Below are 26258 nucleotides of genomic sequence, written 5' to 3'. Positions count from 1 at the left end.
GGCACCACCTCCTCATGCTGATCACCAGCTTGGTCACACTGCTGTGGGACGGCATCCCATTCTTCAACCAGCATTTGTCACAAGTCACCCAGTGTGGTTGCGTTGGTCACTCTGGCACAAACAGCACGCCCAAGCTGATCCCACAGTGTTCAGTGGAGTTGAGGTCAGGACTGCAGGCAGGCTACTCCATCGCCTCCACTCTCAAATTCTGGTTGCAGAATCTCATCTCGATATCTCTGCATTGAGATTGCCTCCAATGACAACAAGCCCGATGTCAGCACCTGGGGTACCAGAAGCTTGTTCTGCTCAAATACTCAGCTGTGTCCAAGTTTCAACCATCTAGCTGTTGATTTGAGGTGAAGTTGAAGAATTGGAGGTAATCCTTCTCATTCATTATTCCATCTACTTTGTGCAATAAACCATTACCACTGGCAGCAAAACAGCCTTAGAGGATGATGTTACCACCACCATACATTTGCACCATGCTATTGGGTCACATTATCCGTCCATCCATCCATTCTCTTCCGCTTATCCAGGGCCGGGTCGCAGGGGCAGGAGCCTAAGCAGAGAAGCCCAGGCTTCCCTCTCCCCAGCCACCTCCTCCAGCTCATCCGGAGGGACCCCAAGGTGTTCCCAGGCCAGCTGAGAGATATAATCTCTCCAGCGTGTCCTGGGTCTACCACAGGGCCTCCTCCCGGTGGGACATGCCCGGAACACCTCACCCAAGAGGCGGCCAGGAGGCATCCTAATCAGATGCCCGAGCCACCTCAACTGGATCCTTTCGATGTGTAGGAGCAGTGGCTCTACTCTGAGCCCCTTCCAGATGGCCGAACTCCTCACCTTATCTCTAAGGGAGAGGCCAGCCACCCTCAAAGCTGTGGCCACATTATCATTGTGGCCAAATAGTTCAGTCTTTGTCTCATCTCTAGGAGGCATTTGGCTTATCCATGTGGACGCCTTCAAATTTCAGTGAGCTTCAAGGTGTCGATTTTGTAGGAGGGGCTTCTTTCCTGGTCGACACCATCTCAGTCCTTGGTGATGTAAAACTTGCTTCACTGTGGACAGTGACACTGATATTCTAGCAATTTTCAGTTAATGGCACACTTGAGCCCTGGTGGTTCCTGGGTTGTTCCTGAACATGTGAGGGTGACAGCTTGGGTCTACTTCCAGACCTCAGCAAAGTGGTGGCACATCTGAATTTTGTATTTGTGTTTGTACAAATGTTTGAATCAGCAGTTGTTTAGAATTGCCTCCAAGAGACCTTCCCAACTTTTGTAAATCTAGAGTTCTCCTTCTTAGACCTTCACTCAGTTCCTTGGACTTCCTCATTTTTCTGAGTGTTGATCAATCCCGCGAGTGCTGTCAAACAAACCTTTCTATGCTTCAAAGAGAACCTTTTAGTCATGATCATTAACAAGAAGTTAAAAGGCCTTGTCAAGTTTCAATACACTGTAGAACCTTCAGCGCCACTGATTAAAAGATTTAAGTGAGTGTATGTATATATTTGAGCCAGTGTGGATAAGAGAAAATCCAAACTAAATTCAAGCGTGTGCACCTAATTCTTGCTTTTTAAAGCCATAAAGCTGTATGCTGTACAATCATTCCACCCTGGGAAAAGAACTGTTCAAATAAATCATTAAAAGACTTAACATGACATTCATGCCTAAGATGACTGTATGTAAACTTTTGACCATAACTGTGTATGAAATAACTGGATGTGTAGCTGTCAGCTTAACTTGACTTTGTGGACTTCCTGTTCAGTGCTAGGCTTCATTAGTACAAAGAAAAGCTCCACAAGAAGATGGTGCTTCAATGAAGACAAAAAGAAGAGAATTTTCTACTAAAAGGTTTGATGACTACCCATTTGATTTAATTAGTGCAGCCTACTGAAGCCTGAGCTAAAATCACTTTCCTCTAATGTATCTGCTTATGTATTAGAGGTGTTGTAGGAATTTCCAGGATACAGTGGGAGGAATAATTAGAGCAAGCCAAACCTGCTGTCTCACTGCAAATGGCCATATGGATACTGCTTTAAAACACATTTGGAAAACATACACATACCCTAAAAAGTATTTAGTTTAATTAAACAAAGTTTTAACTATTATGAATACCTGATGAAGATGATTCTATCTCTGCGTCCAGGTCCAGCATCATGCCCGTGGTGATGCTCTCAGCCTCCTGCTCAGGGATGTGTGTCTCTGTATGAGGCAGCTGAGAATGCGTGTCTGTAGGAAGAGGCTGTGTTGGACTACTGCCTTGGCCCGACACTGCAGTTAGTGCTGGTGAGTTTACCCGCCTCAGTAATCCCCTGCTTTGATGCTCCTGGGTATGACTTCCTGGGAGGGAGCTGACAGTGAGTCCTCTGCCCAGAAGAGGGAGCAGGTTCTGGGGCAGAGCAGAGGGGAGGATGTCCCCTTTCTGGGAGAGGAGCTGTCCTTTTTGAGCCAGCACTGAATGTAGCAAACCTCCAGCTACAGCACTGGAGCTTTTGCCTTTGGGGTTGCCTTCATTTGTGCTCCCTGATGGCAACACTGGAGACAGGGCAGAGGGCGGGGCTGTGGGGACTTCTTTATCTGAAAAGCATGAGAAACAAGGGATAAATCATTAGAACTGGCAAGCCAGCTGAGGAAATTAATATGTTGATAAAGTGTTGGGAGTAGGGCTCCGGGCGGCTTTGTCACTGTCCTGCTGGTCTTATCGGGAGTGGAGCAGCAAAGCCAGTCACAGTTAACTATATATATATATATATATATATATATATATATATATATATATATATATATATATATATATATATATATATATATATATATCTCATAAGCACTTTGAGTGCTCATACTGAGTAGAAAAGTGCTATATAAGAACTAATCCATTTACCATTTATATATATATATATATATATATATATATCTCATAAGCACTTTGAGTGCTCATACTGAGTAGAAAAGTGCTATATAAGAACTAATCCATTTACCATTTATATATATATATATATATATATATATATATATATACATATATATATATATATATATATATATATATGTATATATGTTGCTAGTAAATGAATGTGTAGTAGAGAGACATGACAGGAGCTCAGAGGGGGGGGGGGGGGGGCAGAAAATGAAGAAATGCATAGACAGGCAAACGGCTCTGCCATGCATGCTAAAATGCCATCTCCAGCAGCTTAGCTCAAAAACAGCACACACCAGCATTTACACATGCTCACTTCAACTGCCTCCACTAACACTCTGCAGTCCACCCTCAAAACAACAAGCAGCCCCACTCCAGCCTAAAAAGGGCTCAAGATGCAGCCTCAACACAATCCACACTGAGTGTCATTTTACATGCTCCTCGAGCAGAACGTGCAGGACTAACGGAGCACAGCTGCTGTCATTTTTACCAGAAGGAAATAAGTCAGGGAAAATATCCTCTCTGTGTTGTCAACAGTATGAGTGCTTTCTTCTCATTTTGTCATTTTTCATCTTGAGACAGAAAATAAATAGGCTTTTTTTGAAGGAAAAAAGAGCTCTAGATGTACCTGCATTATGCTTAACGTGCCGCACCACCACCATCAAGAAACTCATTTCCACTTTCACAGCTTGTGATTATTTAGACAGCTACACAGCAGCAGCTGTCAAAACACACAGACACACACACACGCACACACATTTCTAAAGATACTGAACACTTTTGCTCCTGATGCAGAACCCAACATATACAAAAAATTGATTACTGCTTTCTGAAAGTTCCAGTTCCAACCCTTCTCTGGCATTAACAGTGTGGGACGGGAGGTTCCTGGTATGGGTTTCCACTGGAAAGAAAGTACTGACCCTGTACTTTTGTCCATGTACTGCAGGTTTAACCTTTGACCCTGTGTATTTAGGAATGTGGCTATGACACGGCCTGAATAGAACATTTTACAAATAAACTCGAAGGAATCTGAGACAATCCATTTTTTGCCAAAGTCTGTCCAACAATATAATGACAGAGATCCAGACGTACTAAAACATCATCTCTGCCAAATATCCTTCAAACTCAGCCTGATCCTGTTTGCAATATCACAAAAATCAAATGGCAGTGATTTCACTGACTGTGGGATCGCTGTAGGAAGAACACATTATAATACGCACATATTTAACAGATGTAGCTTTGAACAATCGCCGGATTTTTAAACAGCATCAGAAGTTGAAATTCACTTGATTAGGAAATGATGTTTGTCATGCCTGATCGTTTTTATTATGGCTGCTGAAAGCATTGCAGAGGACTGCACCCCCCAGCTTCACTGCCAGCTTTTATCACAGCCAAATGGTCCTCAACAAACGATGGCCTGACAACAATGGCATTGATGTCAAAACTTCACTTCCCTCTTTGGGAAAATGAGAAAATAACTATTCACTTGCCAGTGTGAGTTACAGGTAAGTCAGTCATTATGTACTGTATGAGCCGTGCACTCTGAAGGCAGAGTACACCCACTACACCTGCTCACCTGTGGCTTTGATTGAAGGTTAGTAAGTCTTGGCAAAATTGGCGCCCCTGCTTCCCAAAGTAAAAGCTCTCATTTATTTTTTAAGAACAATGTTTCTTGGGTTACAGTTAGAGTTGTGGCTTTAATCATAATATAAGACAAATAACCTCATACCACTCTCTGAAATAATCATTAGCATTAGAGGTGGTGTGTATGCCAGGAAGCATTGATCAACAGTTATTTGAGCAATGCTCAATATTTCATTTCAGTGCAGCTACCTTTGGCTGCTCCCTTTTTCACAAGCTGTTTTTAAAATGGAAGCACAGTGGTTATGGATGGCTTTATCTCTTAATAAATGAATTCACCTTTTAAAAACTGCATTTTGCATTAAATCAGGTTATCTTTGTATAATATTCAAATTTCTTTGATGAGCTTAATCATGAAAAAGTGACATAAAAAAATTAATCCGTGAAGGGGTGGTGGTGGTAGAGGGGCAAATACTTTTTCACAGTACTGTATGTGAGGCCCTGCGTATGCAAACTGTGTATCCCCCAGTCACAGGTATCCCACAGGTCCTGAGCTCTGCTGTCTGCCAGCATGAAATGACTTTAACTGCCTTTGGTGGCATTAGCCGCCAACACTCCAGTTAGCAGAGTGCTAATTCTGAGTTAGAAGTTTGTGTTGCATTTTGTTGTGAGGGGTTAGGTTTGTTTTTTCACAATGTGATGAACAAAGACTGTGGAGTGTGGACCACAGCACAGTGTGTGCGAAAAGCACATTAAATACTTGGAACTATTGGCCACTTTTCTACAATTACGTCCATTTTTGGACAATAAAACATTTTTGTAATTTTGCCTCAGTACAACCACCACAGTGGATTTCAGATCAAACAATTATGATGTGACTGAAGTGCAGCTTTCACTAAAGGGCTTTAACAAAAGCATTATATTAACTGTTCATGAATTACAGCCATTTTTATAGACTGACCCCCATTTTTAGAGACTCAAAATTAATTTAATAATTGGCAAACAAGCCCTGGAATGAGCCTGAGGTTAGAGCCAAATTCCCCTCATGGGATTTAACTTTGCTGCTGGAGCCCCTTCGTACCCCCCCATTTGACCCATTCAGTGGAAATTTCTTTCATACAGACAGCATTGCTTCTTGCACTGTCTTCTGTAAAGTGAGTGACCTTGGAGTGGCTGTGGCTCTAGCAGTGGAGTGGATCATCCACCAATTACAAAGTCGGTGGTTTGATTTCCGGCTCCTCCAATCTGACTGTTGAAGTATCCTTGGGCAAGATACTGAACCCAGAGTTGCCCTCAATGCATCTATCGAAGAGTCAGTGTGCACAACTGTTAGACAAGGTGCTTAGGTACAGTATAGAAAAAGCATTTGTCTGAATGTGTGTGTGAATGAGGCTTGTAGTAAGAAAATGTTTTGAGTGCTCATGTCTATTTACCTTCATACCTTTTCTGTGCATCCTTCCCTTGCACTGTTCCCTTCAGATGGCTTCAAGGTCATACTAACCCCAAATGCTGCGTATTTACCCTCAACCTTTAGATCTGTGGCTGTTGAGCTTGTGAGTTTCTGCCCCCCTCCTTTTGCATCGGCAGAGAAGAACAGGCTGCTTTCCTTGTGTCCTGTGCACGTTCCACAAACACTTGACTGCACTGAGAGCGTACATTTATTTGACCTGCTGTTTGTCTGCTTTCCTGCTATCCAGGTAAAGCTGTCTAGAGGCTCTCTCACTGGATCGGGATCTCTCTAGATTACAATGGTTTCCCTTTGCCTCATGATGTGAGGGCACATTAGACCAAGGGCATGAAAAGGTCATGGGCACTATCTAACAGGGTTTCTGTGGGTGATATTTATGCTGCACCTGGGTGGTCATCACTTTCTTTTGGTTCTATTTTTGGACATGACAGCTGTGTGTTGTTCTGTCCTTTCTGCTGCTTCTATCATCAGGTTGCTGGTGGTCCCACTCCAGTTCAGTGGCTGCTCTGTAGGGTGTGTATATCCCTCTCATATTATATGTGCAGTACCAAATGAACTGACAAACAGGGAACAAAATGCTATGACTACACCATATGTTCCCTAAAGGAGACGAGTGAGCCTCGGTGAAGCACTGCTGTCGAACCGAGGAATGACTGAGATGACCCAGGTATACATCTGCTGGTGGAGCCCCACATAAACTGCCCTCCATAATGTATGTGTATGCCTAAAGTCATAATAGAGTTGTCTTCCAGAGGTGAGTAGTACCAAAGTACAAATATTTTGTTACTGCAGAGTTTTCAGGTATCTGTACGTTACTTGAGCGTTTATTTTTCTGACAACTTTTACTACATTTTTACATAAATATCTGTAATTTCTGCTCCTTACATTCTCATGGTAGGAGACTGAGGCCCCTCGTCCATCAATCACAGTCAGCAGTGAGAGAGTGGAGGTCGTGCAGAGCATCAAGTACTTTGGGGTCAACATCAGCCTGGACCTGGACCGTCAACAGCGGCCAAGAAAGGTCTCCAGAAGCTTCACTTCCTGAGGTGTTTGAAGAGAGCGTGACTCCCTCATCAGCTGCTGGTGAGCTTCTACAGGTCAGCCATCGAGTCGGTCCTCACACACTGTATCTCAGTGTGGTACTCTGGCTGCACTGCAGACCACAGGAAAGCTCTCCAGAGCATCATCAAGACTGCTGAGAGGATCACCGGCGCCCAGCTCCCCAGACTAGAGGACATATACAGGACCCGCTGCACCAGGTGGGTCACAGCCATAATCAGGGGCAGCACATGCCCCTGCACCGCCCTGCCTTCTGGGAGGACACAGGACACTTTACGCCCGGACCTCAAGACTGAGGAACAGCTTTTACCACAGAGCTGTTACACTACTGAACACGAACCATATCAAACCCAACAGACTATCCACTGCACCACTTTAGCACTCTGCACTCAGCTGTAAATAAACCATTTATACTGTCGCTTATTGTAATCATACTGCATCATACTACCTCTACTCACTGTAAATACCAGATTGTTATTTATTTTATTTTATTTATACTTCTTACTTCTATCTTGTATTTATTATTCAGCACCTGGAGGATGGCTCCAACAAAATTTCATTGTACTGTGAAAGGACAATAAAGATAGTTTATCTTATTTCTTATCTTAGTCTAACAACTCAACAAATATCAGCAACTACACAAACTGTTTGCGTGCAGTTTGTGACACAGAGTGTGTTTGCTAAAGTTACAGATGCTGTAAATCCAGGGAGAGAAAAGAGTGAGCGATAACTTCACTCAGAGATGCATGAAGATGTAAGAAAGAGGACACTTTTAAAGGTAATGACTGCTCAGTGACATGTGATAAACTGGAAGTCCTCATTCAATGGCAGTGTTTTGAACAGATATTCAATCAATACATGATGTGTTGTTGAAGTTATGCTTGTTTTAAATTGTGAAAAATCCTGCACTGGTTAGCTGCAGCATGGTGGTGAAGTTTGTGTTGGTGCAGAGCAGCTGTGGTGTTCATGGTCAGTGTCAGGTTACATCAGGGGCTGCAGACAACAAATTAAATGTAAGGTGATGATGCTTATTAGATTCATTCACTGCATTCCTCCCTGGCGCTAGCTTTACACTGCCTAAAGGTTGAAAACAGCTCATCTGCAGATATCTTGTTGGTTAAATCCACAAAGAGCAGCAGCACAGCTCAGCTGATCACAGCCTGTGCACAAACTCCACTGAAGCTCAACATGGAAGTGATTCTTGCCCCGTGCTGACCTGTTGAATCCCACGTTAACCTCTGACTAAACTCATTTCTCTGTTTACGTGTGGAGAAAAATTATTAAAAAAAAATATATCTACAATGTAGACAACAGCAAAAACAATTTTTAAAAAATTCATTTTGTTTTCTCTGCTTGTATTTTACATTATTGATGTTCAAGCTGAGTACATTCATTAAAATTCAAGTTGAAATAAAGTCTGCATTCCCTTGTATTAATACTGTTTTATAATGATATTAATATGGCATGAGGTTTAGTTAGATTGGGAAAAAATAGCTGGTAGAAATTTCCTCTTCAAAGCTGCTCGTTGCTTCATACTTTCAGTACATTTTAGAGCCTGTACTTCATCACTTTTATTGAGTAAAGAGGCTGAATCAGTATTTCTACTTTTACCAAGTATTTGTTTAACACAAGTACCTGCACTTGTGCTTAAGTGTCTCTCCTTTTGCCACCTCTGGTATCTAAAGCCAGCACATACAGAGATGTGGCCTTGCCTTCTATATGAGTTATACTCCTAACAGGAGTTATGGAAATGGTACAAAGTGTTATTACATGTAAGTTACATGACAGTAACTTTAATCTGGCCCTGGTTCATTTTAAGTTAACATCTCTTTAACACAGTACAGCACGTGTTTGGTTAAATGGTCATTTTAAGCTATTTTTAAAAGTAATTGCTAATCAATCAGCTATCTCTAAAGTTAGTTGTAATGTATAGTTAATAACTTTAATTTAAAGAGATGATGAATTAATATTGTTAATTGCACACAAAATATCTTAAAGTTTGTAAAATAGCAGATACCCCCCCCCTCAAAAAAAAAATAACAATAATACTTTTATTAATGACCACGATAATCGTGTTGACCACGTTAATCACAAACTGCCTGTTACACACAGGGTGAGTCTGGGATGGAGTTAAATTCCTGTTGTGAATTGATGAGCACAGAGATCTCGAACAACAAACAGAAACATTTCGCTCGGTTTGGTCTTCAAACACGGACCTTGAGAAACAAAGAAAACAAGAATTCTTAAAACATGCAGTTTCATCTGAACTCGGCGCTGTTAAAATATGAAAACTTTGAGTAAAAGAACGTCTCAGCGGAGTAAACACCAATGACTGGATGTATTTTTTTGAGTGAAAAGAGGCTCTGATTTAAACTTGTGCAGCTTCGCATAAGCAATGAAGGAGGGGCTTGAGCTGAAAAAGATGAAATCCCTCACTGAGACAATAAAGACCCTGAAACAAGTCTAATCATTTGGTGTAAAAGTCAGTGCAGTGTGATGGTCCCACTTTCTGTGTCATATTGATGATGATCAAAGAAAATAAAATAGGAAACCAGAATTGTGGAAGAATCTCTCCTGAAGCAGCAGCTTCGTTCAGGTGACAGCTCGGATTAAGTAAAGACAGTTTGGTACCTGAACAGCACACGTGTCGTTAGCTTAGCTTTGTAGTGTCGACAGACTGTTGTAGAAGGTCCATGGGTGGCTGCTGCTTTGTCGATAATTGGGCTCCAGTGAGTAAGCAGTCACCATGCCATTATTTTGTTGTTCCACTCCCAATTACCTTATTTCTAGCGAGGAGGGGCATCACCTGACTTTGAACTATCTAAACAATGATATCTAATGAGAGGTGTGTGAATACAGATAGGTCACGTGGAAAGTTTCCTGACCAAAATCACGAGGAGTTCAAAGTGTGGCCGTGAGTTTGATCTGCTGAACCTCCCGTGAAACAGTGGAAATCAGGAGCGATCAGTAGTTTGGGGTTTTGGCTGCTTTAAAAACCAAAGTCTGCTGAATATATTGTATAATTAATTTCCTGTCACATTTCCAAGAAACAGCTTCCGTAGCTGCTCTACAACCAAGTCATCTGGTTCAGTCCCTGGATGAATAATTAAAGGCCAGATGTTGTGAAGTCCATTAAAGCACAGACTGTGTTTTAACCAGTTTTCCTCAATCCCAGTTTTCATGACTAAAATCCAGTGTGTAGACAATAACCATGTTGATGAGGGCTGACAGATTTGTGGCACTTTCTGAGGTTTGTTTGAGGGAACTGTGCTGTGACATTTACTATCTGACAGCTATAGTTTGATGGGGCATTCAGCTGTCTGAAGAGATTGTCAGCCAAGAGACTTGTCACTCAGTACACGGAGAAGAACTTAGTGATTTAATAAAAATAGATTTTTGTGGCGCTTCATCACTCAGGTCTTGTGTGCTTTAAAATCTTTAAATCTCATTTAAATTGTTATCAGACGGTTGCAGATTTTTACCCCATTCCAAGCAGCCACCATAACCACTGGAAGCCCAGCATTAATACTATTATCAGAAAAGCAACAAAGAGCAGCAGCAGCAGTGCACCACCTCTCTGAACACTGAGCAGGAAAGGTCAGAGGACACAGCCGGGGCAAAGAAAGAAGCACTCAGCAGATTAAATGATTTAAACCTAATAAGGGGGGATTGTCACCATGGCTGGGATGGAAAAGTTCCTGCCAGGATCTGCGCTCCTCACACACTCACATATGCATAAAATCAAGCTGCTGTAATTTTTACTTCACCAGTACCTGCTGATATTTACCTCTTATCAGTCACAGCTGGGGCTGTCCTCTCAAAAAAGACAATAAAATGTGCTAAAATACTTCTCAGTCAATATTATAAACACATTTTAGTTAACCAAAACAGAGAAAACAAAATAAAAATGATACTTTGTAATAAGATGAAAATGAAATGATAAACTACAAGCATAGCATAACTAGCAAGGATCTGATTCACCCATTCACAATAGAGCCATAAATGTAGGTGTTATTACATTATTAGAATGGTTTCTGGCCCATATAGAGCGTTTTCTAGTTTTCTGTACAAACTGATCACTAACACCATCCCATAATTATCTTGGCTTTCTTCATATTAGCATTATGTTATAAAGGCCATGAGAGCGAGCATGTCCATCAAATAATAAATTTATCTGCTGTGAAAGGTCACATGTGCAGTAGCATGAAAGGTCATGGGTGGTGTGTGATAAGATATGCCTTTTCTTCTGGGAAAGCTTTGATATTTCAAAGGCCGTACTGTAGCTGGGACATAAGTTGTGAGGGACTCTCCGGGGTGCGGTGACACCTGGGCGACCTCTCGATCACAGTGATGGGATGTAAGGGGCCACTTGTTGGTCTTTGACTAAAGTTTAGTTGAAAATTAGAACATGTGCTTCAGACAGCTGTGTGTGTGTTTCGAGACATCAGCACTGAGACAGTTTTATTGATTCTGAGTCTTCAAACAGCCCGATCCATCACAAAAACAAGCCTTTGTGCTTTCCTGTCTAGACTGGCATTGCTGAAGCCACAAGCGTTCAGCTCAGCGTTACAGTAATGGAACACATTCTGCAGCAAGGACACACGGCTGCAATGCTTTTCACTTCAGACCGATATTAAAGAGAGTAATTCATAACCAGCCCAGGTCTCCTCTTTAGCTTCAATTCAAGCTTTGTCTGATACAGACTGTCTCTTTCACTTCTACTGAGCGCTGTTTCATTTTGTTTTTAGCTTTAAGCATCACAGTTCTCTTGTTATATTTTGTCATTAAAAATAACTGAAGCTGGTGAGGAACAAACCAGAACTAAGATGCTGGTGGATGTTTCACTTTGATTCATCTGATGAAGATGACTCAGAAGATTTTTACTGCACATGAATTAAGTCATGTGGGAAATTAAAAACACCAACACAGAAATCTTTCAGAATTGTCTGGCAACCTGATTCTGAGTGGTTAATTAGAAATCCCCTCAAAAGACAACCAAACTCTGAGAGGTGAGGTGGAGAGAACGATTGGGGTTATTGGTCCTGTCCTCCTAATCATTTACAAAGAGACTCACACACCTGTTTGCCGCACCATGCACGAGTGGATAAAGCGTCAGTGTGGGAGTGCAGCACTGTTGCGTTGCTGCAGGTTTGACCTTAATGACGATGCAGGAAATGAACGGTGGCAGAAGTGAAGGGCGATACATCAGTTGTTGATTTGATTTGTTATCAGTTTGGATGACTGAAGCCATGAAAATCAGACTCCAGAAATTTCATTAGACTCCTTCTTGCTCGCTGCCTCGCCTCCATTTGAAGGTGCAATACTCGCTCTGCTAATATATTCCGGTAGACTTAAGTTCACGATTCTGAAGCAGTGCTCTCCACATCACCCTATTTGCAACATTTAGAGGCTGGCTGTGTAAAGTTAAGTGCCTCTCACAATTTAACTAGCAGCGACTTCACTGCACGAGGAAAACAGGGGTGACTGTGAGTCTGATTGTTTGACAAAGGAGGGACGGCTGTGCTCACGACAGAATGAGGAGATGAAGCTAGAATTCAATGATCCTCAGTGACTGCACACTTTCACTGACACTCTAACACAATCAGCTCTGAGACTGCAAAACTATGTCGAGAAAAGGTTTGAGCAAGGCTGAAAAAAAAGGGAAACCTGACAACAATAGCGATGGGCTCCTTTGTGGTTTCGTGTGTGTATATTTTGGAGCTCGTCGCAGCCTGAACCACTCTGCTGAAATAAAGCTCATCTTTCTGCTCTCTTTAATTTGTATTCTAGGAGCTGGTGGCTGTTTAAAGTGCTTTATCATACCCGAGACTGGCAGCAACAATATCTGGAATACATTCCCTGTCTACCATGTCTGTTCCCCATGGAGACTCACTGTGATAAACACACACACACACACACACACTCTCAGCTGTCTTCAGCTGAATTCTTCACAGGCTCTCGTAGTTTTGGCTGCAGTAAAAATGCAGGTTGGTTGTAGAACAGGTCCAGAAATGACGGGTTTTCCAGGCACATTGTTTCAGGAAACTGCTGGTGGCATAAATCAAATTAGGGATATTTTCAGGTTATTCCAACTTGGGTTTGTAATTTTGTGTTTTTGGCTTTCTTTCCTATGAGCTAATATAGCACTGAACAAGGTCTTGAATAATCAGGCCCCATCTTATCTCAAAGACCTCATAGTCCCGTATCACCCCAACAGAGCACTTTGCTCTCAGGCTTACTTGTGGTTCATAGGGTAACAGGGTCTTTACCTCACAATATAAACCTTGTTGAGGTGACTGTTTGCTGTGATTTGGTGTTATATAAATAAAACCGAAATGAATTGAATTCATCAAAGTAATTGCTGAGAGATGGGAAGCATTGCTACTGTAAAATATCCAATTTGGCAACAAAGCAGTGAGGCAACAGCTCAATTTTGGCTGTTCTCTCTCAGGGACGAGGGGCGGGGTAAAGGTCTCTCTCTCAGATTTAGCAGTACACACAGACACACAAACACACACACAGATCCTGCTCTCAGGGATGCTGGTGGAGAGAACTAAACATTTAAAGGTGTGGTTACACATCATTAGACTTGATGCTGACAAAATCTTTTGCACATGTGCCAAATTTGCCATGTGTGCTGTGAGTCTCTCAGTCACAGTAAAGCCACAAGAACATCACTGTAGCAGCTCAATAATAAGGACCACCTCAACAGCAACCAGGCCAGCAGCACAGCAGCCAGTAAGAAAAACAGATGAATATTTTTATTTTTAAATGCTTATACTAGGCTGGCTGTTGATTTAGCTGGGTGAGGAAACCACTGCTTGTCTTTTTAAGATATGTGGTTCTAGTTAGTAAATAACCATACCTGTGCTAAGATTAAAAAATCTAAATATGTACAAATTTTAACAAATTCTAACTTGACACCTGACTGAAATCTCAAATAGTTCCAGCAGGTCTTCGTGGCTGTCAGAACAGATGACAGATGACACTGGCTGCATAGGCGCTTGGTTTTCACCTTTGCTTTAAAATGATAAGGCACTTATTAAAAAGCATTTTTCACTGCGCCAACAAATCTATGGACTCACCTGCTTGCTATAACACAAGAATAATACCAGGGATATTATGTGAAAGCATGGGAAAATACATGAACATTCAAACCACCTGCCAGGGATGGTGAACAGACCAGGGACCTACTGTGCTGTGGCACTGGTACTCTGGCAGGGATCTTTGGGTCCTGGTGGTTGCAGGATTAGGGCCACGCTGAATTGGTTTGTTCTGGGTCATCCTGTGAATGTCTGATTAGATATGGATCTGGAGAAGCTGGATCAGCACCTGGAGCTCTCATGTTCTTCCAACAATGGTATATAAGCTCCTCTGTATAACGGGGACAGATATTGTTTGATCCAGAGGTTTGTTTTTAACCTGTCTGATCATCTGTTTACATCCCCACTCGATCTTCCTCTTAAAGTAATCTTGCCGTGCATTTCCAGATCTCACCTGTGTTGGGAGTGTAACTAAGACCATCAGTGTACCTTTGTTTAAATTACTGACGACTCACTTCTAACAAAACCATTGCAGTGAAAATGTGAAGCTTGTGTCACCTCATATGTGTCTGCGTTTGAGGCACAGAGTAAGCACACCGCACTGATTTTATGTTTTCCTGTGGGAGAACTGAAGAGTGCTAGCACACACATTCACACACGAACACATAGACACACACTGAGTGATGTTATCTTCAAATCATCGCTTAAACTGCACTGGGGTCAGCCAGTGAAATGACCTGAAAGTGGAAGCAAAGCAGCTATTGAACCAGCCAACGATGACCTCAGCAAAGCTGAGCATGTGAGTGGGTGATCTCTTCTCTACAACCATCTCACTCACACACATACTGACACATTTAAAATGCAAAAAAGCTCATTAGCAGACAAATGACTTACACTTATATACACAATGTCATTATCTTACACAGCCTAATTAAAACTGATTATCCTATCATATTTGGAAGAATGCATTTTTACATTTCTTACATGAAGGAATAAAAATTATAATTCCTAATGTTGGTTACATTAATGCTTTGATTACTAAAAACTTATTTTCACAGAGTTTAAGGATTAAATGACAACATCCTTCAGCTAATGATGCAGAATAGCAGAGGCTCAGACAGTTAATTAAACCTGCTTGATTGGATAAGTTCTTAAGAGGAGAAGACATGCCAGCAACACAGAATTTGTTCTTGAAAACAGTTGTAATATTTTCTGTTGTGAATGTGCACTTTTAGAGAATCACATTGCACAGTTTCACTGTGAGCTAATCTAAATGTTGAACACATAGAGAATAGACTGGTTCTTATATAGCACCTTTCTACTCTACGAGCACTCAAAGTGCTTTATACAACAGTCACAGTGTCTCAGTCACCTATTTCTACAGCTAAGCACTTTCTATCTAACATTCACACCCCAATGAACTTGGGCTTCAGTATCTTGTCCAAGGATGCTTTGGTATGCAGACTACAGCAGTCAGAGATTGAACCTTCAACCTTCTGATCAGCAGATGACCTGCTCTACCTCCTAAGCTACCTCCCACTTACTGAAACCAAGCAGCAAGCTCCTCGGATGAAAACTGCACAGTGTGGAAGTGCAAAAAAGAAAAAACTACAGTTCCTGTAGTGGTGACTGCAAGTCAGTGCCTGTCGACGATCATGTTCAAATGCCCAACTGAAACACATGAAAAACAATGATTATAGCCTGGTACAAAAAACTGTTTGGCTCTCTGTAGATAGATACCTCTTCATAACAGCTGGATGGGGATACAATTTTTTCTACTGGTATACTTAGATGGCCAGTTTCCCGTTCATGGATTCAGCATGGTCCTAGACTAAAAGGAAAAAGTCAATGAAGACCACAATAGGATAAAATATTTAGTCCAGGATTAGACTTAATCCCTGTACGGGAAACTGGGCCAGAAGGTTTAAAGTTAGGGGCTTGTCTGCTCTGATTGCCATGGGGAGTCTTCTTCACACACTAAGGTTAATTATGGAGTTCCACAGGGTTCTGTGCTAGGACCAATTCTACTTACATTATACATGCTTCCCTTAGGCAGTATCATTAGAAAGCACTGCATACATTTTCATTGTTATGCAGATGATACTCAGCTTTACCTATCAATGAAGCCAGATGACACATATCAATTAGTTAAACTGCAGGAATGTCTTAAAGACATTAAGGCCTGGATGACCTCTAATTTCCTGCTTCTAAATTCAGATATAACTGAAATTCTTGTACTCGGCCCCACAAATCTTAGAAACATGGTGTCAAACCAGATACTTACTCTGGATGGCATTACTTTGGCCTCCAGTAACACTGTGAGAAATCTTGGAGTCATTTTTGACCAGGATATGTCCTTCAATGCACATATTAAACAAATATGTGCATTGAAGGATATTTATGAAAGAGAGAGCATATTTCTCCCATATTGGCTTCTCTTCATTGGCTCCCTGTTAAATCTAGAATAGAATTTAAAATCCTTCTCCTCACATACAAGGTCTTGAATAATCAGGCCCCATCTTATCTCAAAGACCTCATAGTCCCATATCACCCCAATAGAGCACTTCGCTCTCAGACTGCTGGCTTACTTGTGGTTCCTAGGATACTTAAGAGTAGAATGGGAGGCAGAGCCTTCAGCTTTCAGGCCCCTCTTCTGTGGAACCAGCTCCCAGCTTGGATTCAGGAGACAGACACCCTCTCTATTTTTAAGATTAGGCTGGATCAGGTGACTCTAAACCATCCCTTAGTTATGCTGCTATACTGTAGATCTAGGCTTCTGGGGGTTTCCCATGTTGCAGTGTTTCTTTTCATTCACCTCTTTTCACTCTGTTTATACTCCACTCTGTATTTAATTATTAGTTATTATTAATCTCTGCCTCTCTCCCCTCAGCCCCTCACAGCAGATGACTGCCCCTCCCTGAGCCTGGTTCTACCGCTACAAAAGAGTTTTTCTTCCCACTGTCACCAAGTGATTGCACATACGGGGCGTTTTACATATAAAGCACCTTGAGATAACTATTTGTTGTGATTTGGCCATATATGATAGTTAATTAAAAAAGCACTTAGCTTAGCAAAACATGGAAGTGCTTGTATGAATTGGGGTGGCTGTAGCTCAGTAGGTAGAGCAGGTCACCTACTGATCAGAAGGTCAGCGGTTCGATTCCTGGCTACTCCAGGCTACATGCCAATGTATCCTTGGGCAAGATACTTAACCCCAAGTTGCTTTCCGACCGTCCTGTCGGAGTGTGAATGTGTATGAATGATAGTTAATTAAAAAAGCACTTAGCTTAGCAAAACATGGAAGTGCTTGTATGAATGGGAGTGCATGGGTGAATGTAAACATGTTGTAATAGCACTTTGAGTGCTCATACTGAGTAGAAAAGCGCTATATAAGAGCTAGTCCATTTACCATATAAATAAAATTGAAATTGATTGATAGGCATCCTAACACAGTGAACTGTAGTGGCTGTTGCACAGATGGGGTGGTTATGACTCAGGTGAGGTGGCTGGATCTTCGGTGGGGCTCAGGTCTAACATATAAGGTTGGTGGATCAATCAATTACATTCAATGTAATTCAATTTTTTTTTTATATAGCACCAAATCACAACAAACAGTCTCCTAAGGTGGTTTATATTTTAAAGTCAAGACATGTCAAAGTATCCTTGGGCAATATACTTAACCCCAAGTTGCTCCCGATGCATCCATCAGAGTGTGTGTGTGTGTGTGTGTGTGTGTGTGTGTGTGTGTGTGTGTGTGTGTGTGTGTGTGTGTGTGTGTGTGTGTGAATGTTAGCTAAAAGTGCTTAGGTATAGCTAAAGCACTGTTTGAATGTCTGTGTGTGTGATTGGTGAATGAGAACTACATAAAGTGCTTTGAGTGCTCAAAGTGAGTCCAAAGGTGCTAAGTGAGTACCAGTCCATTCAGCCTGCTACAGGCCTCACCTCCAGCATTTTGAGATTATCAACTGGGCCATGTTTGTGCTGTTGGTATTTTTTGCATAATGTTATTGGAATTATCTAACAAATAATTTGGCCTGCTGTGTCGTACAAACATCCACAATTGTGTTTAGGTTTGTTGAGTAAAATTCTAGTGATTCATTAGTTTATGATTTTGTATTAACTAGCAGGTGTCTGCGTCTCTCAGTTGCACCTATGCTATTTATGAACACAGCCTAATAACCATGCAGCAAAGCGGCGTCCAGCCTGCCGGTCCAACAGAAGAAGAAACGGAAGCACTACTAATTTGGAAGGACGGGAATTCTAGTAAACAAACAATTACTTAATCACCCAAAGAGCAATCCGAGTCACCACCAGCACCAACTTCCAAAAAAATTAACAATTAAATTTTGCATAAAGAAGTTACCAAAAGTACCTTTAAGCAGTGTGTCAGGCCAGAGACATTTTCCATTTAGGAACTCTGGACTGCATTAAAAAAAAGTTTCAAAACAGTAGGTTGTGGTGGCCACATATATGCACATTTCACACCAGAATGCCCCAAGCTCTTATTGCGAAGAGAGAGACCGGAATAGATCTGGAAAAGGCGGGAGAGAGAGGCCTGGGATAAAAGGGCTTGACTCCTCCTTTTGCGGGAGTTATATTTGGAGTTCTAGTTGTTGTGAGTTTACCGAATAAAGCTGAGACTACATACCTGCTCGTGTCTCCTTCCACCGACTCCTACATTGGTGACCCCGACTAAAGAACATGTCTGCTGACGACAGCTCAACGGCCGCGGCCGCTGTTTCCTCACCAGCCGCCGCCGTTTCTCCCGCTATTTTTGCGGCCACGGTCAAGCTCCCGGAGTTCTGGCAGCACGATCCAGAGCCTTGGTTCCAGCATGTGGAGGCCCAGTTTCACCTCCGCGGGATCACCTCAGACGACACCAAGTATTACCATGTCGTCGCGGCGCTGGACTCTGCTTCTACCCGCCGGCTGATGGGACTGCTCCGGGACCCGCCGCCTGCTAACAAGTATGGAGCACTGAAGGAGAACCTGCTGCGGATTTATCAGCTTTCAGACGAAGAGCGGGCTGATCGCCTGTTGTCCCTGAATGGCTTGGGAGATGGTAAACCCTCCGAGCTGATGGAGCACATGCTGGCTCTGCTCGGCCCGGGCGACGCTTCGTTTCTCCTTACGCATCTGTTCCTGCGCCAGCTCCCCCCTCCCGTGCGCACCGCGCTAGCCAGCTCCGCTCTGATACGGGCCAAGGATTACCGCGGGCTAGCTGAAGAGGCGGACAAGATTTTGCTGGCATCCAGGCGTTCCGGTGTGCATGCACTTTTACCGAGTGCGGCTCTACAAGGGGCGGAGACGAGAGAAGCTGGTGCTGTGGCCGCCGTCGCAGAGTGCCGGAGGAAGGAGAGCGTGCTCTGCTTCTATCATCGCCGGTTCGGAGTGAAGGCGAAGCGCTGCATTCCGCCGTGTACCTTCCAGCACCAGGGAAACGAGAGGGCCGGTGCTCACTAGCAGCTGTGTGCGCTGGCAGCTCGGACAAGCTGCTCTTCATTGAGGACACTGCTTCGGGACGCCGTCTGCTTGTGGACTCGGGTGCTCAGCGTAGCATCATGCCGGCTTCAGCTGCGGACGCCTTGGGACAATGTCACGGACCCCTGCTGGACGCGGCGAACGGTACCCCCATTCGCACATATGGAATGAGGTTGGTGACTGTGTGTTTCAAGGGACGTCAGTTTAACTGGGACTTTGTGATAGCGTCTGTGTCAGTACCTATACTCGGCGCTGATTTCTTGTGTGCTTTCAGGTTGTTGGTCGATGTAGCTAATAGGTGCTTGATAGATGCTGTGTCTTTTGATACCTACCCCTGTACACTTGGTAGTCCTGGCCCCCTGCCCCTCGCTAACATGCTTGCCACAGGTGATGAGTACCAGCGTTTGCTTGCCGAGTTTCCCACCCTCACGGTTCCCACCTTCTCTGCAGCCGTAGCTAAACATGGTGTGGAGCATTACATTACCACTGTGGGTCCGCCGGTTTTTGCGCGTGCACGCCGTCTCGATGCCGCGAAGTTAGCGATAGCCAGGGAGGAGTTTGCAAACATGGAGCGCCTTGGTATTGTGCGCCGCTCAAACAGCCCGTGGGCGTCCCCGTTGCACATGGTCCCTAAAGCTGACGGTGGGTGGCGCCCTTGTGGGGATTTTAGGCGCCTTAATAATGCGACGACTAATGACAGGTACCCGGTTCCCCACATTCAAGATTTTTCGGTTCATCTTGCGGGGGCAACTATTTTTTCAAAGGTGGATTTGGTGAGGGGATACCATCAGGTTCCTGTCCATCCGCGTGATGTGCCCAAGACCGCGGTTATCACTCCTTTTGGCCTTTTCGAGTTTTTGCGAATGCCCTTCGGTCTGAAGGGCGCGGCACAGACGTTTCAGCGCCTCATGGACTCCGTTTTGCGTGGTATGCCATTTTTGTTCGTCTATCTGGATGACATACTGGTTGCCAGCCCTTCCGCCGCGGAGCATTCAGTGCACCTCCGCCAGTTGTTTGAGCGTCTCAGTGAGCACGGTTTGATTGTGAATCCAGCTAAATGCCAGTTCGGTCTGCCGGCCATAGAGTTTTTGGGACACCTCGTTTCGCCCCAAGGGGCGTTTCCCCTGCCCGCTAAGGTGGAGGCGGTTTCTGCTTTTCCGCGCCCTTCCTCAGTGAAGCCCCTGCAGGAGTTTTTGGGGATGGTGAACTTTTATAACCGTTTCATCCCCCGGGCTGCTCACCTCATGCACCCTCTGTACAATGCACTTAAGGGCAAGAAAGGCAACCAAGAGATAGAGTGGACACCTGAGCGGGTGCAGGCATTTGACAGTGCCAAAGCTGCTCTTGCCAACGCTGCCCTGCTGGCCCACCCGTCTCCCGAGGCGCCTGTTGCCCTTACTACCGATGCCTCCGATTTTGCAGTCGGGGCCGTGTGCGAACAATGGGTGGGTGGTGCTTGGCAGCCCCTCGCCTTTTTTAGCAGGAAGCTTCGGGATGCGGAGAGAAAGTACAGTACGTTTGACAGGGAGCTCCTTGCCCTTTTTCTCGCGACGCGTCATTTCCGGTTCCTGCTTGAGGGCCGTGACTTTACCGCTTTTGTAGACCACAAACCTCTCACATTTGCCATGGCAAAGGTTTCAGAACCATGGACTGCACGGCAGCAACGGCAGCTTTCTGCTATTTCAGAGTTTACCACTGACATTCAGCACGTCGCCGGCAAGTGTAATCGGGTGGCTGACTGTCTGTCCAGGGCGCAGGTTAGTTCTGTGCATTTGGGAGTGGACTACTCTGCCATGGCTGCCGACCAACTTACGGATACGGAGATTCAGGCTTTTAAGGTGGCCGAGTCCAGTTTGCGTTTGGAAGATGTCTCATTTCAGGATAGTGGCGTAACCCTACTTTGCGACGTCTCATTGGGCAGGCCTCGCCCCTTGGTTCCTGCTTGCTGGCGTCGGCGGGTTTTTGAGGCAGTTCATTCTCTTTCGCACCCAGGAGTTAAAGCCTCAGTTAAGTTGGTAGGGGCCAAGTTTGTGTGGCCCGGCCTCCGGAAAGAGGTCAGGGCGTGGGCTTCCTCATGTGTTGCTTGTCAGCGCGCCAAAGTGCAACGACACACCAAATCCCCTCTGGAGCACTTTCCCATACCCCAGAGAAGGTTCGAACATGTCCATGTAGACCTGGTAGGTCCATTTCCCCCTTCCCGGGGTTTCACCCATCTCCTGACAATGGTGGACAGGACGACTCGGTGGCCTGAAGCAGTTCCTTTGGCGTCAACCACCTCAGCAGATGTTGCTCGTGCGTTCGTCTCCTCCTGGGTATCTCGGTTTGGCGTACCGCTTGACTTGACATCTGACAGGGGTCCTCAGTTCACGTCTGAGCTGTGGACTGCTGTGGCGGAGAACCTTGGCGTCAGACTCCATCGCACTACCGCGTACCACCCGCAGGCCAATGGCCTTTGCGAGAGGTTCCACCGTACCATGAAGGCTGCCTTATGGGCTGCGCTGGTGGACAGCAGCTGGGTTGACCGCCTTCCTTGGGTCCTGCTGGGCCTGCGTGCGACACCTAAGGAGGACCTGCAGTCTTCTTCAGCCGAGCTGGTCCTGGGCCAGCCTTTGAGGGTTCCAGGGGAATTCCTTCCTGGTGCATCTGCTTCGGGGGCCGACAAAAGGAGCGGGCCGGTTTTCCCGGGGAATGATAGGTTTTTGGCCCCAGTAGCGGCGCATCACTGCCTTCCACAGTCATATGTGCCAAAGGACCTGATGTCTGCCAAGTACATTTTTATCCGCCATGACGCGCACCGTTCTCCACTTCGACCTCCTTATGATAGTCCATTCCGTGTGCTAGAGGTGGGAACTAAGGATTTTTTGGTTGAGCTGGGAGGTCGTCAGGAGCGGGTTTCAGTGGATCGCCTTAAGCCTGCTCACATGTTTCCGGATGGTCCTATTGAGTTGGCCCAACCTCCGCGCCGCGGTCGTCCTCCCGTTTCTATGCCTCACTCGGAGGACCTGCCCCCAGCTGCTGTTTTTTCCCCTGCGAGGGGGCAGTCTCGCCGTAGTCGGGGCTATGCCCCTCCCTCGTTTTCACCACCTGTGGTCGCCAAGCACAGCCGTAGCGGCCGCCTTGTTAAACCCCCTAGGAGATACTCTTGATGTGGTATTTTATTTTTTCTATGTTGAGTTGAAAATGGTTGCTGTTTTTATTATTGTATTGTTTGCCATTCTGTGTGTTCAGGGGGGGCCTGTGTGGTGGCCACATATATGCACATTTCACACCAGAATGCCCCAAGCTCTTATTGCGAAGAGAGAGACCGGAATAGATAGGGAAAAGGCGGGAGAGAGAGGCCTGGGATAAAAGGGCTTGACTCCTCCTTTTGCGGGAGTTATATTTGGAGTTCTAGTTGTTGTGAGTTTACCGAATAAAGCTGAGACTACATACCTGCTCGTGTCTCCTTCCACCGACTCCTACAAGGTTATTAATCCAAGAAAAACCAGCAGTTTTGTTCAAAAATCAGATCAGCAGCACAGTGTCAACATTTACTGTGATCAATGGAAAGCACAAGTTCTACACAACCGACTGCATGTCCTATGATTAAAAAGGCAAAAAAAGATAAAAGAAATCATAATAAGCTGATTAGATTTATGGTTTGAATTAAAGCATATCTTAATGGATCTGAGAGATTCATTCTTGTCAACAGCTGTGAAAAATTTGCACAGCTTTTTATTTAAGACTTAAAACATGATGCTTCAACATCAGGGTCATAAACACTGAGCCTCAGCTGGCGTGTGTGTGCTAACTGTATTGCTCATGTTGTGAGGACATCAGGCTGTTTATACAGTCACATTGTGGGACTTTCTTTTGAGGGCACAGCACACACGTCCCCACCTGGTAATGCTTAAAGCCTGCCCGAAAAAAGCTCAAGGTTTAAGGTGAGGGGGAGCTTAGATTTAGGGTAAGGTTAACTGATGTAACGTTATGTCCTCTGAAGTGGTGGAAACCTAACTCTGTGTGTCTGTGTGTGTGTGTGGTGTTTAAGCAGGTGCTGCTGCAGCCAGGCATGACCAGCTCAGTTGAGCAGATGGCATCATCTGTGGGTTCGTTCTCCTTCACGCCATCCTCTCTCGTTCCTCTCACCCAGGCACCCCACCCTACCCTTCCCTCCTCCATCATGACCAGCCTGTGGTGCAGCTGTGCTTCCCTCTCTCCATTTGCTTCTGTGTCAACTTTTAATCCTCAGCTCGACGTTGCTTTTCTTCCATCATTATAGACTCTTTTTCTCTCTCTTTTAAAGATGTGCCTCTGTGTTTCTCCCACGGCCAACATATATGATTAATGGGCAATAAAACCTATTGCTCAGACATATACACATTTCCCAGTTGAATTGCAGCACAATGCCAAAGCGTTATTCTAGGAAAGTGTATTTTTCTATCTGTGATACCCATCAACAGACTGTGATTCATGCGCTTTGTACAGTCTCATCCACCAGCTGCAAATCCTCAAAACTGAAACAGCAGAGGCTCAGATATCCTTGCTTCCAGTCCCTGGAGTGAGCCAAAGGTAACCAAGCATTTAGATTATTGTCTTTATTTAAGTCATTGTAAATATAATTATATAATGTTAGCATGCATGCTAGTTATAAGTGTAAAACAATGCATTTTGAAGTTTTAAAAATAAACTAATAATGTTTTGCTGGTCCTTTTATTTGCAAAGGTGAACTTAAAGCAAGGCATGTGTTAAAGACACTTCACAGAGTTCTGGTTAGTTTTTGTTTCCCTGGTTCTGGTTTCAGTGCTGTTTTGGTGCACGTGTATTCATTCATTTTAAGATCATTTCTAGACCACATTTTGGGGGCAAACACTAAATTATTTGTTTACTTCATAAGCTTTAGTTACTTTTGAGATTCAAATAATTGATTCAGATCAACAAACCAGCTTGTGTAAACAGATCGATGTTCCCTCATCACGAACAAATGTGACATCAGTAAATGGACTAGTTCTTATCCAGCGCTTTTCTGCTCTGACTCTAACACGTTTACATTCACCCATTCATACAAGCACTTCCATCTGAATCTAAGCTAACATTCACACATACTCCAACGCTCGCATCAGAGAGCAACTTTGGCATGCAGCCACGGAGCAGCCAGGAATCGAACTGCCAGCCTTCCAATTAATGCTACCTCTGGAGCTACAGCCACCCCACCTCAGGCTGACTGAACCAACAAAACCAAGCTAAGCTCGTCTCCCTGGAAAGTTCATTTTGCTAAATAAACAACAAACTTGCACCAACAACTTGCTGGCTGACAGTATATTTATCTCAGTGACTGAGGTAGAGAGCGCAAAGTTAACATATCACAACAAACTGTCGCCTCAAGGGGTTTCATACTGTAAGGTAAAGAGCCTTCAATAATACAGAGAACAGCCTTTAGCTCTTTGGATAACAAACACTAAAGCAGCAGTAAAACTGCACACAGTAACTGTGTACTGGTCTGTTGCTGAAGAGAAATACTGAAGCAGCACCATGTCAAAGTCTGCAAGGATATTCAAAAGCAGGTCAAGCTTCATGTTGAGGATTACTGCTGTTGACAGTTGGGTAAAAATGAAAAAGATCTAGCTTGCCTCGCAGAAGGTGCTTGCCAATCTTACAGCTCATTTAGACAACACAACGAACGCAACACAAGGCGAGAGCTTTGAAAAGGATGGCGAGTTTATTAAAATTAAGTTTTGTACACTGTAACTGTATTTGCAGAGATGGACATCAGTGAGAGAGAAGACTATGAAGACTTTGTGGGATGGCTGAGCCTCACATTTCACATCAGCAATTACATTTTATAAATATGTTTGTCATAGCAACAAGCTGATCCTGAGCAAAAGAAGCAGTAGTGCCATCGCACTGAGCGAGCATGTCTCTTGGTATATGATCAAGTCAATGAGGCGTGGAGGCGGCGTGCTGCCGCGTGTGAAAGAGGAAGCAGTTGCGGTGAGAATGAACACGCCAAAAAGTAGAAATGTTTTAAAGTCGTGTGTTCTTTGCTGCAAAAGCTTTGGGACTCTGCGCGTCTTCTTATGTGAAAACATTTAATCCCCACAGGGATTAAATGTCCTCAAAAAAGAAAGGGGAAAGAAAAAAATATTCCAGAGTCAGAAAAATTTTACTTCTTTTCAGGGCTGCTTTAGAGTTAGATGTGGATTTAGGAGCTCAGATTAGGGTAGGATTAAGTGGAAATGTCAGGGGGGGAATGGCTAGGGAATGAATACAGTCAATGAAGTTTCTAACAAGTATGCAGCAGCAATACAAATGTGTGTGTGCGTATGTGTGTGTGCATGTGTGCTAAAGTGTACATGTTTGTTAGCTGCTCAACTAAGCAGAAACATTGCAGTGTGAGTAGACTCGCAGGCAAGTCATTGAAACTCTCCTCACACTCCTGCCTGCCTCGAGTTAGCAGCAGGGTGGGCTGGAGGGTGAAGGAAGGAGAAGGGAAAGAGAGTGATGGAAGAGAGTGATGCCAAAGGAAAGAGACAGCTCCAACTCTCCATGGACCAAAAATCTTACTGTGCTTTCACTGCTTTAGACACTCGTGACCACAGATGACTTCCCATTTTGTTCATTCTAGCATACATGAATGTATTAGCCCAGTAATTCTATATGTAGCTGTGTTTATGTTACCAGCTATGCTAATAAACATGCACTCATTGACTGGCCATAGTTCAGACCTGACCGGT

At 44.1% G+C, this 26258-nt stretch overlaps 1 protein-coding gene across 1 annotated transcript in view; it reads right to left on the bottom strand.

The window, feature by feature from the left end:
* Nucleotides 1–26258, bottom strand: part of sez6l (seizure related 6 homolog (mouse)-like) — a 90865-nt gene that overhangs the window by 44472 nt on the left and 20135 nt on the right. The window contains exon 2 of the mRNA XM_030724017.1: nucleotides 2112–2573. Within this exon, the coding sequence (XP_030579877.1) occupies nucleotides 2112–2573 (462 nt within the window). The remainder of the gene's footprint in view (nucleotides 1–2111; nucleotides 2574–26258) is intronic.

This window comes from Archocentrus centrarchus, unplaced genomic scaffold (assembly GCF_007364275.1).
Source record: "Archocentrus centrarchus isolate MPI-CPG fArcCen1 unplaced genomic scaffold, fArcCen1 scaffold_30_ctg1, whole genome shotgun sequence".
NCBI lineage: Eukaryota > Metazoa > Chordata > Actinopteri > Cichliformes > Cichlidae > Archocentrus > Archocentrus centrarchus.
Note: the sequence above shows the minus strand (reverse complement) of the source record. Positions and strands in the feature narration are given on the sequence as shown.